General features: G+C 55.5%; 1 protein-coding gene across 9 annotated transcripts; it reads right to left on the bottom strand.

Moving 5' to 3' along the window:
* Window positions 1-317: 317 nt before the first annotated feature.
* Window positions 318-9,759, bottom strand: RUNDC3A (RUN domain containing 3A). 9 transcript variants are annotated; one of them, XM_059046401.2, is made up of 11 exons: window positions 9,387-9,759; window positions 5,631-5,746; window positions 5,088-5,236; window positions 4,815-4,900; window positions 3,907-3,996; window positions 3,713-3,793; window positions 3,369-3,534; window positions 3,131-3,288; window positions 2,164-2,301; window positions 1,943-2,049; window positions 318-920 (listed from the first exon to the last, which is right to left on the bottom strand). In XM_059046401.2, the coding sequence occupies exons 1-11, from the start codon at window positions 9,491-9,493 to the stop codon at window positions 778-780; spliced, it is 1,341 nt and encodes a 446-aa protein (XP_058902384.1). In that variant the 5' UTR covers window positions 9,494-9,759; the 3' UTR covers window positions 318-777. The 9 variants fall into 9 exon arrangements, with proteins under 9 accessions (XP_058902384.1, XP_058902380.1, XP_058902376.1 ...); XM_059046397.2 differs by having other exon boundaries at window positions 5,088-5,221; window positions 9,387-9,603; XM_059046393.2 differs by having other exon boundaries at window positions 1,943-2,067; window positions 9,387-9,578.
* Between the last annotated feature and the right edge of the window lie 4,918 nt (window positions 9,760-14,677).

Raw genomic sequence — 14,677 nt, 5'->3', positions numbered from 1 at the left:
CCAGGCCTTGCCTTCTCCATCTGCCACCCAGGATGTCCAGCATCTTCTCTGCCTGGGGTAAATGAGTTACCAAAGAGTATCAGGTCGCAGGGGTCCTTACATGTTTTGGTCCTTCCCTGCGCTGACCTGATATTTAGGACACTTCATACAGAAGCCCCCCACCTCTTGAATTACTCTGATCAGTCTGCTCCCAGCGGGCACACCTGATTTTATCCGGTCTCGCATCACCTTGGTTACGGGCCCAGCACCGGCCCCGCCGCAGTCTGCCAACCTCAGAACAGGGCCCTGTCCCAGTCCCCCCACAGACAAGGCTGCCCTCAGTCCTCTGGTTTTTATTTGCCTGCTACCCTCATAGCTGCCCTCCGCCCACCCGCCGCCCCCCGCAGCCTGGGGGCTGGGGAAGGAGTGACTCGGGGGCATACACAGGGACAGACAGGAGAGGCGTGGGAGGCGGCGGTGCCAGGCTGGGCCACCAGCTCCTGAGGAGGGTGGGGAGATGAGCGAAGGAGAGTCCGGTAGGGAGCTAGCCAGGCAGCAGGGTCTCCAGAAAAATAAGCTTCCTGAGGGCCCCCTGTGGCCCCGGTGCCCCTGCCTCTTGGCCCAAGCCGCCTCCCTCGGCAGCGCCTGCCTCTACGGGCAAGAAGCTGAACCGGGCTAGAAGCAAAGGGTGTCTCCCGAGAGACTCCTGGCTGAGCGGGCAGCATTCTCTGGAGGGGGGCCTGGACTGGGGGACTGAGGAGAGGCGGCAGGTGGGGCTGGCACCGCCCATGGCGCTCCTCAGCTGGGGCTCAGTGCCGGGCTGCCCTCGGGACTGTCGCTCACCAGGCACTCGTTGGATTTGAAGCTCGCCAGGGACTTGCAGCTGGGGATGGAAGCCAGGGAGCCGCAGAGGCCCAGCATGGAGGGCGTGGGGTCCTTCCCTGGGGAGAGAGGGCGGGTGAGGCGGGGCCAACCGGTCTGCGTGTGTGAGTTGGGTGTGCACAGGTGCAGGTGGTGAAGGGACAGCCCTCAGGTCACCCATCCGGAGACCTTCCTCATTTCTGGAACGCTTGCCTTTTTCAGTTAAACCCTGGTAAGCACCTGCCCCTTACCATGCACAGAGCTGGGGACACTGTATTGTAATCGTCAGTTTATGTCTCTGTCTCCCCCCCGAGGGTTCATCCTCTCTCTTTGTCCATTTATTAAACACACGGTGAGCACTTGTTCCATTCCAAGCACGGGGGATACAGAGAACGGACGAGACACAGTCCCTGCCCTCACGGAGCTCACAGTCTGGTGGGGAGACAGACACACGGACAATCACAGACAGTGTGGCGGGGTTCCATGTCCATAGCCTGCCTTGTGTCAAAGAAGATCTAGGGTCATCCAGTACAGTGTGGTTTTTAGAAAGAAAAGACAGGTAGTCCAGGCACTGGGAAAACTAGGGTGGGAAACCAAGGTGAAGCCAGAGGGGGAGGGCAACACAAAATGCATGCGTTGAAGTCCTGGACATTCTCTTGAAGGGAGCCACTAATTTGGCTCTGAGCTTCCTGGCAGCCAAAGAAAAGGGGGAAACAACGGTCAGGCGACTGGTTCACAGAGCGCATGAGATAAGAGCAAATTAGTTAGGCGAAGAACTCCCTGAGGATTTGCGGGGCTCTTGAGGGTGTCGTGATGCCAAAAGCCATGGAGCCCTCACCATGTGCCAACACTGGTGATCATTTTAAACAACATCCCCATTTTACAGATGAGAAGGACTCAGCAAGGTGGAATCAGTGACCAAGCTCGCACAACCAGAGGAGGCGCAGCTGGGATTTGCCTGACGCCCCAAACCAAGCTCTCAGTTGCTGTGCTAGGCTCTCGGGAAGAGTTGAATGAATGAGGGAAGTGGCCAGGGCCTGACTACAAGCCCCAAGGCCTGGCCTCAGCCCTTCCGGGATGGGTGCTGGATTGGGGGGCTCACCAATGGGGCCCCAGGGCTCCTCGTCCCGCTTGCCCTCTCCCAGGCGCTGGGAGTCCGAGCTCAGACTGGCTTCGGCCGACAGCGGCTCCGTGCTCATGAAACTGTGTCTGTGGCAAAGCAGAGAGCTGGTGTGCGGGCAGAGGCCCACGGCCCCAGTGCCCCTCTTCCCTGGTAGAGGAGGGAGCAGCACTGAGGCCAAGCCAGGCCTGCCTGGGGCTTACCTCCGGTAGAGCTTAGCGTTGTTGGCGCCCTCGGCCCCATTGAGTGTTCCCAGTGACGGCCATTGGTTGACCAGGCGGGTGGTGAGGTCCTTGGAACCCTGGGCCAGGGGAGCATGGTCACCGGGGATCAGACCTGTCCTGGGATGGGGAGGGGGGGTCAGGCCTGGCTGGAAAAGGGAGCAGAAGTGGGGAAGAGGGGCTCAGCAAGAGGTGGGGGGAGGGGTTAGGATTGAAACCTGGGTAGCAGAAATGGGTAATGAATGCTGAGGCTCAGTGGGGCAGATCCTGGGAGTCAGTGGAGGGTACGGGGTGGGGGAGCACGGCGGTGACAGGAATGAGTGCACTCGTGCTGGGGGTTAGGGGAATAATGAGATGTTGCAGGGGTCAGTCAGGGTGATGGGCGGGTGGGTGCAGAATAGTGTGGGAATCATGAAGAGTCCTGGGGTGCCACAGTCATGCTGGGAGGTCACAGGGTGATGAAAATACTTCAAGGGGAACGGATAGAGGGATGGGTAGGGGTGAGGTCAGGGGTCACGGTGGGTGATGATGCTCAGTGGGCCTACGCTGCAGATCAGAGGAGTGGTGAACAGAGGGAATGACGCAGTCATGTTGAAGGTCGTTGAGTCACATTAATCAGAGGTCCTTAATTGTAATCTTGGGGTTCCAGGAGTACTGTTCAATGGCCATTCTAGCTTATGTCGGGTAGTTGAGGGTGAAGTGGGGAGCAATGGCCATTCTAGCTTATGTCGGGTAGTTGAGGGTGAAGTGGGGAGCCGGTTGGTGGGGGGTCGCGGTGGCGGGGAGGGGGCCGGATCTCCGGGTGGCGGTGACGGGCTCAGGGGTTTGATGCCGGTGCTTGGTATCAGGAAAGGTGGCGTTAGACCCAGTGGGGGCGATGGCGGGGGTTCCCTGGGGTGATGTGGTCGGGGTGGCCGAGGACCGGGGTCAGGGCCGCGACGGCACTCACAGCTGCTCCTGCAGCTCCAGGATCACGCCTTCCAGCTCCCGCTTCTCCCGCTGGTTCTGCGCCGCCGCCTCCTCCAGCTGCAGCTGCAGCCGCCGGTTCTCCGCCTCCAGGTCCTTCAGCTGCGACTCGCGCAGACGCACCAGCTCCTCCAGGTAGCCCTGCGGGGGCGCCGGCTCAGCCCCGGCGGCGAGAGGAGGGGGTCCCCGCGGCCGCCCCGCCCCCGCCGCGCCCCGCGCACCTTCTGCGCGTAGACAATGCGGAACTTCTGTTCCATCTTGTGCCACTTGCTGTACCAGCTGTCCTCGTCGGTGACGAGCGGCAGGTACGGGTGCTCGGGCGAGTTGTCCTCGCTCGTGCTGCTCTCGGCGCTGTGCCGCTCCTCCTCGTCCGTCAGGTAGTCGTAGCTTGGAAGGAGGGCGCAGTGGGCACCGGCCGGCCCTGCCCGCCCGCGCGGCCCCAGCCACACCCCCTTGGGGAGGGGGGCCAGGATGCCGCCCAGCCCGCCCGTCTCCCGCCGTCCCCGCTCCTCAGGGCCGTCGTCTGTCCGCACCCAGCACCCCCCGCCGCAATCGGGCTGCTCACCTCTGGGTGAACTTTAGGTAGGGCGTGTAATCGATGACTACGGGGGTCTTCCCGTCCAGCACTTCGCCCTTTAGGCAGAAGCTGGGGGCAGAGCAGCCACAGGGTTGGGGGCGGGTATGAGGGGATGGGAGTGCGGACCTTCGCAGAGAAACAACCTCAACCCCCCACCATGGCCACGGCCACCCAGGCCCCACCTGAAGTCTATGGCGCTCAGTCCGATCAGCATCCCGGTGAGGACCGTGGCTTCCTCCCGCAGCATGATAGCTCCCGAGTCATAGAAACGTCTGCGGGGAGGGGTGAGGGACTGCCGGTGTAGCATCCTCCCAGGAAGCCCCACCCCTCAGAGCGTCTCTTGTTGGCTTATTACCAACCTTTCCTGGAGGAAGGAGGTATCTTTTTCCTGCTCACCCCTCAGCTGTGGATCTTGTCTCCCCCTCAGACTGGGGCCCACTGGGGATAGCGCCTGTGTTTCCCACCTATTAGAACGTGTGTGCCCTGAGACTAGACCTCCATCCTCAGAACTCCCCCTTCCCCACCAAGTACTGGGCCACCCAGATCCTTAAAAATCAGGAAACAAGTCCTAAAACAGTGCTTGGCATACAGTAGATGCTCAAAAATATGCTGACGTGAACTCTGAACTGTGAGGACAGGCTAGAGATACCATGCAGTTAAAAACCCACAGTGCAGGGATTGAAGCTCTGATCCCTGGGGCTCTGGAGTCCGCGGGTAGCAAGTACAGACTGCTGCTATTGTTTGGGGAGCAGGTAGGGCTCTGTGTTGCAGGCCATGGAAGGCCAACAAGTAAAATGATACATAGTTGAGGCTTGTCCAGAGCAGTGTCTAAGAGCAGAGCTGTGCATGAGACCGGTGCTGGGGGTTATGGGAGATAATGAATTTGACTTGGAAGAGATGGTGGTGGTGCTAAAGGTGTGTTCTGGAACTGCTGACTGGTGGACAGTCTGCGAGAGGGAAACTAGCAATGCATACTGGGAATTGTAGTCCAGCTACTGAAGGTTACAGCAGGAACTTAAGGATCAAGTGTGTTTAGGCAATGAATGTACACACTGGGACTTGTGGTCCACGCTGACTGAGGGGGTCTGACCTGGTGGTCCGGGTGTCCCGTAGGGCTGTGGTGATGTATTCCGACATGCGCTTCTCCATCAGTGCCACCCGGATCCATGCCCGGCCCTGGAAAGCACGCTCACCTTTACTTGCTGCCCCGAAAGGGACTCAAGTGTGCACCACTGGGTCTGGATCTCCTGTGGCCTGTCTCCCCAGTGCCTGTGGACAGGGGCTAGGACCAAGGAACAGGCAGCCCTCCTGTATCCAGAGCAGGGAGCAGCTGCCCTGGCCCTGCTCACTGCAGGCCACTTACCTTGGCTCGGGCAGTGCTGATGTTCTCCATATTCTCGATGCTGCTTACGCAGTTGTTGGGCACTTTGCTGCAGGCCAGGCGGATGTAGTCCCAGAAGCCCCGCTGCCCGTCTGAGCTGAACCAGCTCACCGGACCTGCTGGGGCACAGGCTGAGCCAGGGCAGGGAGGGGGCTCAGCAAGACCAGGGAGTTTGGAGAGGGTCCATGTAATGGGGCACACACATGCATAAGTATAAGCAGCCATGCACGTGTGTAGTGCCTACCCCAAACGCACGTGCACACACATGCATGTATATACAGGGCACATAACTGCACGCCCATGGCTGGGGCTTGTGGACACCCACTGTCTTGTGCCCAAAAGATCCCCTCCTCCCCTCTTCCCAGCTTTGTGCATGAGCTTCTGTGCATGGTCCAGAATTGGGGCCAGGGTCAATGATGGAGTTCAGAAAGCCACAGAGTAGATCAGAGCGGGGGCGGGTAGCTGGAAGCCAAAGGCCGGGAGTTGGGAGGGCTGGGCAGTGGGGGGACAGGAGCCTGGGCCCACCTTTGAAGCGGTGGCTGAGGATCTGCTCTAAGATGGCTGCAAAATTCACGAACTCCTCAGATGAGTCATCGATGGGCTCTGCCGTGTACTTCTCCAGCAGTGTTTTCACAGAGAACCTGCGTGAGGGGGAGGGAGAAGGGGCAGTAGGGTATCAGGTGAGAAGACAAGGTGATGGGGGGAGAAGGAAGGCAGAGAAGAGGCCACCAAGAGCATGGACGTGGTGGGGAAGCAGAGGGAAAGAGGGCAGGAGACAGGTGAGACCATAGTGACCCAGAGAGGGGCTGTGACATGGGAGAGTAGGGTGGCAGGTGGGAGACTGATTGACAAAGTGAGTGACAGGAGAGGTGAGAGGCAGAGAAAGGAAGCTTCAGAAACAAGGTATGAGAGGGGATGAAACAATCGGTAGAAAGATGAGGCACCTAGAGCCAGCGGGCTAGCCCAGAGCCCCTTCCTCCTTGCCCACCTTTTGGAGTTGCATTCTCTCTGTTAGAGAAGGGTAGGGGTCGGAGAGGAGTTAGGAGCTGCTTTGTGCCCCGTCCTCGAGCTGCCTATTGCTGGAACAATCTCCAGTCCCTTCTGGGGTGGGGTGCGGGTCACCTGTACCAGGGCATGTGAGTTGGCACCGAGCACGTGGAGCGTGGGCATGCATGGGTGGCCAGGTGGGCTCCCAGCACACGGATGCCCCCCTTCCCCCTTCTCCTTCCTAGCTTGGCCACCCACACACCAGCTGCCCAGAACCAGGCGGTGCAGAACTGGGCCGGGGGAGGTGCAGGGTGTGGGTCTGACACACTCAGTGGGTGAGAGGGGGCATTGGCAGCAGACTTCTGGAAGCGGGTTTGGGGGCCCGGCCACCTGGCTTCTCAGAGAGGAAGGAAGCCAAGGGCAGCCAAGGGGGCTGAGGGGCTGGAGCACAGCAGCCCCCGTCCCCTCCTCCAATCCTGCCCAGAGCCTCAGCTCCCTCTGCAGTCCCTATGCCTGCAATCTCCACCGGCCATCACTGCAGTGGGCTGGGACAGGGAGGAAGATATGGCTCCCAACATCCCATCATGGCCGCCCTATGGGTGGCATAGCAGGGGTGAGATGTCCAGGGATACGGGGGCTGCTTGGAACTGTCCTTTTTACCCTAAGCTCATCAAGCCCTGTGATGTGCCCAGCACTATACTCTGCTCGGGTGTGTTATCTCATCCATCCTTACAACAGCCCTGGGTCCTCTTATTATCACTATCAGCCCCATTGGACAGAGAAGATAACTGAGGCTCCAAGAGATTGACTGATCTGTTCAAAGTCACACAGCTTGTGAGAAGTCAGCAGGTATGTCTGATTCCAAAGGCCTTGCTCTTTGTGCTACATCTGTGGCCTCCTGGTGGATGTCAGGATCACCGAGGCCCCGACCAACCCCTGCCTCCTCTGCCCTCTGTGCTCCAGCCCTCAAGCCCTGGCCTCTGAGGCTCTCAGGGCAATGGCACAACCAGGCCCACGGACCTTCCTCCCTTCCCTATGGGCTTAGAGTTGGTCTGGCCTGAAATCAGAGCCAGCTCAGTGCTGGAGTTGCACTAGGGAGAGGCAGCCTGGGTGGACCCAAATCTCGTGTCCATGTGATACCTGGTGACCTTGGACAAGTCATTTAATCTCTCCAAGGCCCATTTTCCCCAGGTGCAAACAAGAACAATAGTACCTGTCTCATCAAATTTTGGTTCAGATCCCAGGAAAGACTGAGAGAAGGTGAGCACAGGCCATGGGGTAGGGGTGGTGAGGAGCTGGGCCATTAATGGGATAGCTAGAAGGAGCCTGTGTTTAGGGCATTAATCTGGGCTTCGTTATGCAGCCCCGCCCCCGTGATTTCTTCTGGTCATTTGGGTCAGACCTCAGTGGGGGCCTGCGGCTGGCTTCAGCATGGCAGCCATCTGCCATCTGTCCTGGGGGTGCTGCAGCTGGTCATTGCCCCCCCAGGAGCCCCATGGTGTGTGTTCCCTGCTCAGAGGTGCAAGGCTGCTGCAGGTTACCATGGAGACAGGGCGGCCAGGGCCCAGGGGAGCCCTCGGCCTGTGCTGGGAGCTGGAAGCAAACCACGTGACAATGAAGAGGCGGCAGGGGCCCGAGGGGTTTCTGAGCCTTTGTCATGCTCCCAATCGGTCCCCAAACTCTGTCCCTCACATCCCAGCTCTAAGCACACTTCCAATCCACCAGAACCTCTGCTTCTGCAGCCTAGGCCAAGGGGAGTTTCCCCCCTTTCCCACAACTCAACAGGCCCAGCTGTCCTGGCGGGCAAGAGAAGGAAGAGGAACCTAGGAGATCAAGCGAGAGGAGAGGGACAGGAAGGATGGCATCGGGACGGGGCGATTCTCGTGTGCCAGGCACAGGGCTAGGCACACTCCTCGGTGTGGCTGTTACATCTACAATGGGGATGATGTGGCACCCAGGGCCTAGAGTGGTTAGGAGACTTCCTCAAGGTTGTACAGCTCATAACTGACGAAGTGAGAGCTTGAACCTAGGACCATCTGTGTTTTACACCACACTGGCAGGGTTTGGGGGGTGAGCGTGGAGGCAGGGGACCGCATTTGGGCTGGGCCATTGCTGCACTCATTCCTTCTATAACATTCCAGGCATTTTTACAGAGGTCAGATGTGCACAGCACCGTACTAGGCACTAGGGATATAATGGTGTGAGACAGACGCAGTACGGTTGGGTGTGTGCCCAGGAACCTGGAAGGAGCTGTAGGATACGGAAGCCAGGGCCTCAGATGGGCACTGATTCCTGGGGGAAGGAGCAGGACCAAGGCCAGTGTGCAGGCAGGTGGGACTGGCAAGGGAGGACAGCTGAGCCCTGCACTGGGAGCACCCTGCCCTCAGAGGCGGCATGGGGGAGAGGGGAGGCTGCAGGTGGAGAAGGAAGCTGGCAGGGGGATCCTAGGCAGAGAGACGAGTGCAGGTGGGGGCTGAGAGACTGGCCATTCCTGGCTTCACGGCAGGGCAGGGTGGGGGGGTGAATCACTGCAGGGCTGGGAAGTGGGAAGCTTCACTTCCTGGCCCCAGGAAAGTGGGCAGGTCTTCCCAACACTGCGACAGCCCCACCCTCAGGAACCAATGGCTCTGCCCTCCCAACCCCCTCCCCTTGAACCCAGGAGACCCAGGCTTCTGCGGTCAGGCCCTCAGTCCTTCCCATGGCAGGGGCAGTGCCGTGCCTTCACTGGACGGATTCAGGGACTTTGCCTACATGCCCAGTTGACCCTGCCATAGGCTGCAACTGCCCAGAGATGGAGGAGGGCACCATCCCTGATCCAGGATTTGAGCATTGGAAAATCTCCCAGAAAAGCCCCACCCCAGAGAGGCCAGGCTGACAGGAGTGGGAGTGAGGGTACGTTTGGAGGGCGTTCATCCCCCTATCCCATCAGTTCTCCTCTGCCCACCCAGCTCCCGCCCCCAGCAAGGGAGCCAGCCAGCCCCACCCCTCCCCCTCACACACAATGTCACTTCCTGGTTCTCACAGGAAGCTGCAGTGCCAATTAAACACCCCTCACCCCCAGGCCCCAGGCTGGGCATAGGCCTGGCTTGGCCTAGAAGGGTAGGGACCAGACCTCCAAACCCCCTCCAGGCCTGGGCCTGAGGAGAGCGGTCGCGCTCCTCCTAACCCCGTGCTCCCTCCCTTTTCTCCGCGGCTGCTGTGCATCCTCCCGCGGGCACGCTCAGTCCAGGTCTCCGCAGCCCGCCCCGCCGCCTCTTCCTGACCACCCCACCCCCGCCCGCCAGCGGTGCCCACCTGCACACGGTGATCAAGTTCCTACGCTCCACGGCCACATTGCGGGAAGACGCTTTCTTGGAGGACAACCCCAGAGCCATGGTGGTCTGGACAAAGCTCGCTTCCATCCAGATGTGTAGCCACTGCTGCCGCCTCTAGCTGCCCCCCGCCACCCGCTCGGCGTCCCGGCCTCCCCGCCGGATCACGGCTGGGCCCTCTGCCCGCCGGGGCCCCTCGACCCCTCCACGGCCATCCTCCAGCCGCTGCGCTTGTTGCCGGGCCCCCTGGCTCCCTCCCCCGGCGGCGATTCCGGAGCAAAACAAGGCAGGGGAGGGAGCTCTCCGAGGTGCTGAGCCGGGGCCTGTCACCCCCCTTCCCTAGCCGCCCGCCCCCCTTGGCGGGTGACGTCAGGGTCCTCGGGCCCCGCCCCCGGCAGGACGGGGACCAATCCGCAGAGGAGGCAGGATTTGGGGGGGAGGGGAGAGGGCCGGGGCCGCAGGGAGGGCGGAGAGGGTCCCAGGGAGAGGCAGCGATTGGAAGGAAGAAAGGGGGCTTCTGGCTTGTTCTCCACGCCCATGCTCAGAGCCCGAGACCCACGCCTAGCGTCTCTGAGCTCCGACCCCTCTACTCCCTTGTTTCTGACTTGTGATCAGTGGTGTCTATCTCAGATTTCTCATTTCTCCTCACCTCGGGTACCCTCATCCCGGCCCCGCCCCTCCACCCATTCAGTCTCGGCATTCCCAGCGAGGCCAGGCCAGGTCTGCGTCCAGAGAGCGCAGGTGGCCCTATGCTGACGACCCGGGAGACCAAGGAGCAGTCAGAGACTGCATATCTGTCTGTCTGCGCCCTGGCTTGACTTGTCTGCACCAGCCGGCGGAGTCCACAGATACTAGGGTGGGGGAGGGGAATCCAGAATAAGCCATAGGAGCCCAGCGCCTGGGACCACTCGGGACGATGAGTGGAGAGTAGACTGGCAGCTAAGGGCCTGGGCTCTGTGGAGGTTCCCAGCGGTAGAGCTGATGCCCACAGTGGTGCCAAGGTAACTGCTTCTTCTCAGAGTCCTACCTCCTCACACCACCCCAGAGGCAGCTGACGAGAGGGGTTAACCCCTTGGCTGCCAGAAGTGCTGCAGGGTGCCATCAACCCTCTCTGCAAGGCCAGAAAAGCTGGTTGCATTTCGTTTGTTTGTTTTTAAGTATAGTCGATTTACAGTGCTGGTCGCATCTCTTAGGGAAAGGTGGGGAAATGGAGGCATAGCCCGGCTTCCCTGCCACCCTTTGCTCCCTCACATCACTGCTCCCACCTGCTCCATCCCTCTGTTTAGCCTGTTCTCTTTCAACCACTGAAATCCCCAGCTCCCACAGAAAGTTTTTCTGTGTCAATTACAAGGGGTCCACCCATTTTCTCCATCTGGCCTCAAGAATGTCCATTCACCAACTCTGCCCACGCATTGGGTTTACTCTGCTCGCTAGGGGCAGGTCAATGTCTACACATTGATTCAGATGTGCACCCACATCTGAATATGACCAGCAGGCAGGGACCCTCCATGAGCACAAACAGAGGAGCAGGAGATGAAAGACCTGTAGAAATTTCCAACCATGGTTTGCCTCCCTGTGGGCTGGGAAGAAGGTCCTGACTCCCAGCACAGATCTCCTGCTCACTCAGCGGCAGCCTCGATTCTTGGCTTTTGGGACCTCAGACTTAGTCTTTTCAGTCCCTCCTCTCTGACTTTTCCCTCTTGCCTCACCTCTAGAAGCCCCTCTTATTGTCCTCCTGCTTCCAGACCCATTGCCAGGGGTGATCGTGATGTTCATTCTTTTGTTTTTCAATTGCGACATATATCGGATGCACAAAAGAGCACCTAAAATACATATGTGCAGCTTGAAGAATATTTACAAAGCAAACACCTATGTCATCACCTCAATGATCAAGAAACAGGACATTATCAACACCCCAGGACCTGCCATATGCTTCTCCCAGATCTCATCTTCATCCATCCCCGCAAGAGATAACCACTATCCAGACTTTTGTGATAATCATTTTCTTGCTTTGCTTTATAGTGTTACCACCTACACATCCATCAAAAACAAAAAAGTTTAATGGTGTTTAAACTTTGTAGAAATGGAGTCAGACTATATGAATTCAGTTGCAATTTGCTTCTTTCAATATCATGTTAGGGAGATTCATTTTCGCAGTATACTATTCCAATGTATGTCTCTAGCACGATTTATCTATCCTACCATTGAGGGTATTTTGTGCACCAGATAGGGCCTAGTTAGAAAAATAGAAACCACACGATGTATTTGAAATAGAGGGGATTTGGTTACACAGGAGTGGAAAGACCGAAAGAGAACATGGAGACAATGTGGAAGTAGTGAAACTCGTAACTAAAGAAAGTAGCAAGGGCTAAGGGAACTCAAGAGAAGAGGTGGGAGCCCACGGGTGGGGCTCAGACTCAGCCAGAGCCACCAGTGGGCTGCCACTGGTGCGATCTACAAAGAGGAGCCATCTACAAAGCTGGGTCTCAGAATGCAGAAAACAGCTGAAGGCTGGAGCCAACTGCCAAAGATAGGGTGACCCTAAACAAAACCCCCAAAGAGAATATCGTCTCTTCTCCTTTCTCTGCCTTCCATCTCCCTCTAGTGCTTTCTATTAGTAGAACCTAACAGAAAGCCAGTTAGTAGTGGAGTCTGGGAAACAAGTTTGTAGAGTCCTCCCGACCCCTCAGCATCGGAGAGCAGAGAGACATGAAGAATGGATTTGGAGCAGAAAAGCAAGAAATAAGTAACTGGCACAGAAAAAGGGGGAACCTTTTGCTGCTCAGCATCTACACACATCTTTTCTATACATATTTGGACAATAACAACTTCTTGCCTTTGCCTGTTAAGATGCAGTTGTCTTTGGTACAAGTGAAGGTGCTATAGCGCCCTCCCCTGCAACGTTGAGTTGCAAAGTCTCTGCAGTAACAGTATCCATCTCTGGGTGATGTTAATACCTTTCTGAGTTCAGCCACATTTCCTCTAGAGGAACCTAAAGACTACATAATAAAGCTCACTGCCAACAACAATCCTTCTATAAGATAATAAGGCAAAGGAAGGAAGGCGGAAATAATACTATACAGAGTATATAATATAAAGCAAGCGAGCAAGCAACTACCCATTGCATCTACAATTCTTATTTTTGTAACTGGTCAAAGTTGACATTTATAATCTCCTCTTCCAACACTCATTTCATTTTCACTTTGCCCTTAGCCAGCACCCCAGTTGGCTGTTGTTGTTTTTTAAACCCTGTCAGGTGACCACTTCATTCTCGAAGAAATCTAAATCCTCAGAGTTGGATTGCTACCAGTTTAGTGGAACCATTGTTGTATCTAGTGAACGGATTCCTCCCTTGGGGTAGCAGATGCTGTCAGTATCCCTCCCACATTCCCTAAGCGCTTGGGTACACTGAACCAACTTCCAACTGCCAGAAAAACTGCAACTCTACCTGAGGGCTCTCTCTGGCCACTGGAGCCTGCACTCCTCAAACGCTGGGCACTCCCATCCTCAGCAAACCTCAGGCAATAATTGATGAGGATTGTTGGAAAAATACTCCAGCTCTCTCAGCCGTCAAGTGAGATAGTCCTGAGGCTCACATTATTACTGGCTCCCTGAGTCCCCAGCAGGACTAAGTTCCAGTTGTCCACACTCTTAATTGGGTTGATAGCACAGCCTTTATTAACCTCCTTCCCTTCTCTGTGGCACCTTCCCATTCACTTGCAGGTAGTTCCTGGCATCATTTTTCAGATATGGGGAATTCCCTGGCGGTCCAGTGGTTAGGACTCTGCACCACCCATTGCCAGGGGCATAGGTCTGAACCCTGGTCAGAGAACTAAGATCCCGCAAAAAAAAAAAAAAAAAAACCAAAACACGAAAAAAAAAGAAAAAAGAAACAGCAAGAAGAAGTCTGAGGATACAAAAAAGAGTACACTGGCGTCTGGTTCCTCCAAAGGGATAATCCCAAATAAATATCTAAAATAATTTTTTAAAAAAAGAAATGGGTAACTTAGATTGTTCATTATAAACTTATTTTCCAATATACACATTTAAGGCTGTAAAGTTTTCTATGAGTATTGCTTTAGCCATATCCCACAAATATTTTTTTCATTCAATTCAAAACATTTTATAACTTCCATTATGGTTTCTTCTTTAACCCATGAAAACCAATAGGACAAATATGTAGAGACATATAGATACAGATATATAAACATCACTCTATATATTTATAGACATACATATATAAATATAGATATTTATATGCAGATATAAATATATTTGTGTATTTCTAGATATATTTATAGATAAATATTTAAAGAGAGAGAGAAATTGCTTGGTGTTTTATTGCCAAAGAATTGGCTTAGTCAATTGTGAGGGTTGGTTAGACAAATCTGAAATCTGTAGGGCAGGCGCTGACACTGCAGTTCACAGGTAGAATTTCTTCTTCCTCAGGGAGCCCTTAGTTTTGCTCTTAAGGCCTTTCAACTGATTGGATGAGGACCGTCCAGAATATCCTTTACTGAAAGTCAACAGACTGTAGATATTAATCCCATGTACAAAATACCTTCACAGCGACACCTAGATTAGTGTTTGATTGAATAACTGGGTACTGTGGACTAGCCAAGTTGACACATGGAACTAACCATCACATCACTGTCTGATGCTTCTCTCATGATTAGACTCAGGTAATGAGTTTGGGGGAGGAAGATCACAGAGACCCATCTTCATCGCATCATCTCAAGTGTATGTACTATTAACATAATGTGTGATTGATGATGTTGACCTTGCTTGTTGGTGGAGCTAGTGTCTCTTCTGCTCCATTTAATTAAATCTATTCAATTACTTAAACATATCAATATGGACTCATGGATTTTTTTTTTTTTTTTTTTTTTTTTTTTTTTTTTTTTTTTTTTGTGGTACGTGGGCCTCTCACCGCTGTGGCCTCTCCCGTTGCGGAGCACAGGCTCCGGACGCGCAGGCTCAGCGGCCATGGCTCATGGGCGCAGCCACTCTGCGGCACGTGGGATCTTCCCGGACCGGGGCACAAACCCGTGTCCCCTGCGTCGGCAGGCGGACTCTCAACCACTGCGCCACCAGGGAAGTCCCTGGATATTTGTTTTATACTTTGGGTTGTAATCCAATACTTCTTTACTTTGTTGTTCAAATTGTTCTAGCTTTGGCCACTGAAACTGCATGGTATATATATTTCCCATCTTCTTACCTTTACCTTTCAGCATGCATGTTCAACAAACATTTATTGACGACCTACTGTGTGCC

The sequence above is a fragment of the Kogia breviceps genome, chromosome 19 (assembly GCF_026419965.1).
Source record: "Kogia breviceps isolate mKogBre1 chromosome 19, mKogBre1 haplotype 1, whole genome shotgun sequence".
In the NCBI taxonomy this organism is placed as follows: domain Eukaryota; kingdom Metazoa; phylum Chordata; class Mammalia; order Artiodactyla; family Physeteridae; genus Kogia; species Kogia breviceps.
Note: the sequence above shows the minus strand (reverse complement) of the source record. Positions and strands in the feature narration are given on the sequence as shown.

Coding starts and splice junctions, on each gene's coding strand:
- RUNDC3A (XM_059046393.2), bottom strand. CDS start 9,493: ATGGAAGCGAGCTTTGTCCAGACCACCATGGCTCTGGGGTTGTCCTCC. Junction 5,237..5,630: donor CCTCAGCCACCGCTTCAAAG/GTGGGCCCAGGC, acceptor GCCCTGGCTCAG/CCTGTGCCCCAGCAGGTCCG. Junction 3,997..4,814: donor CGGGACACCCGGACCACCAG/GTCAGACCCCCT, acceptor CCCTCCCCGCAG/ACGTTTCTATGACTCGGGAG.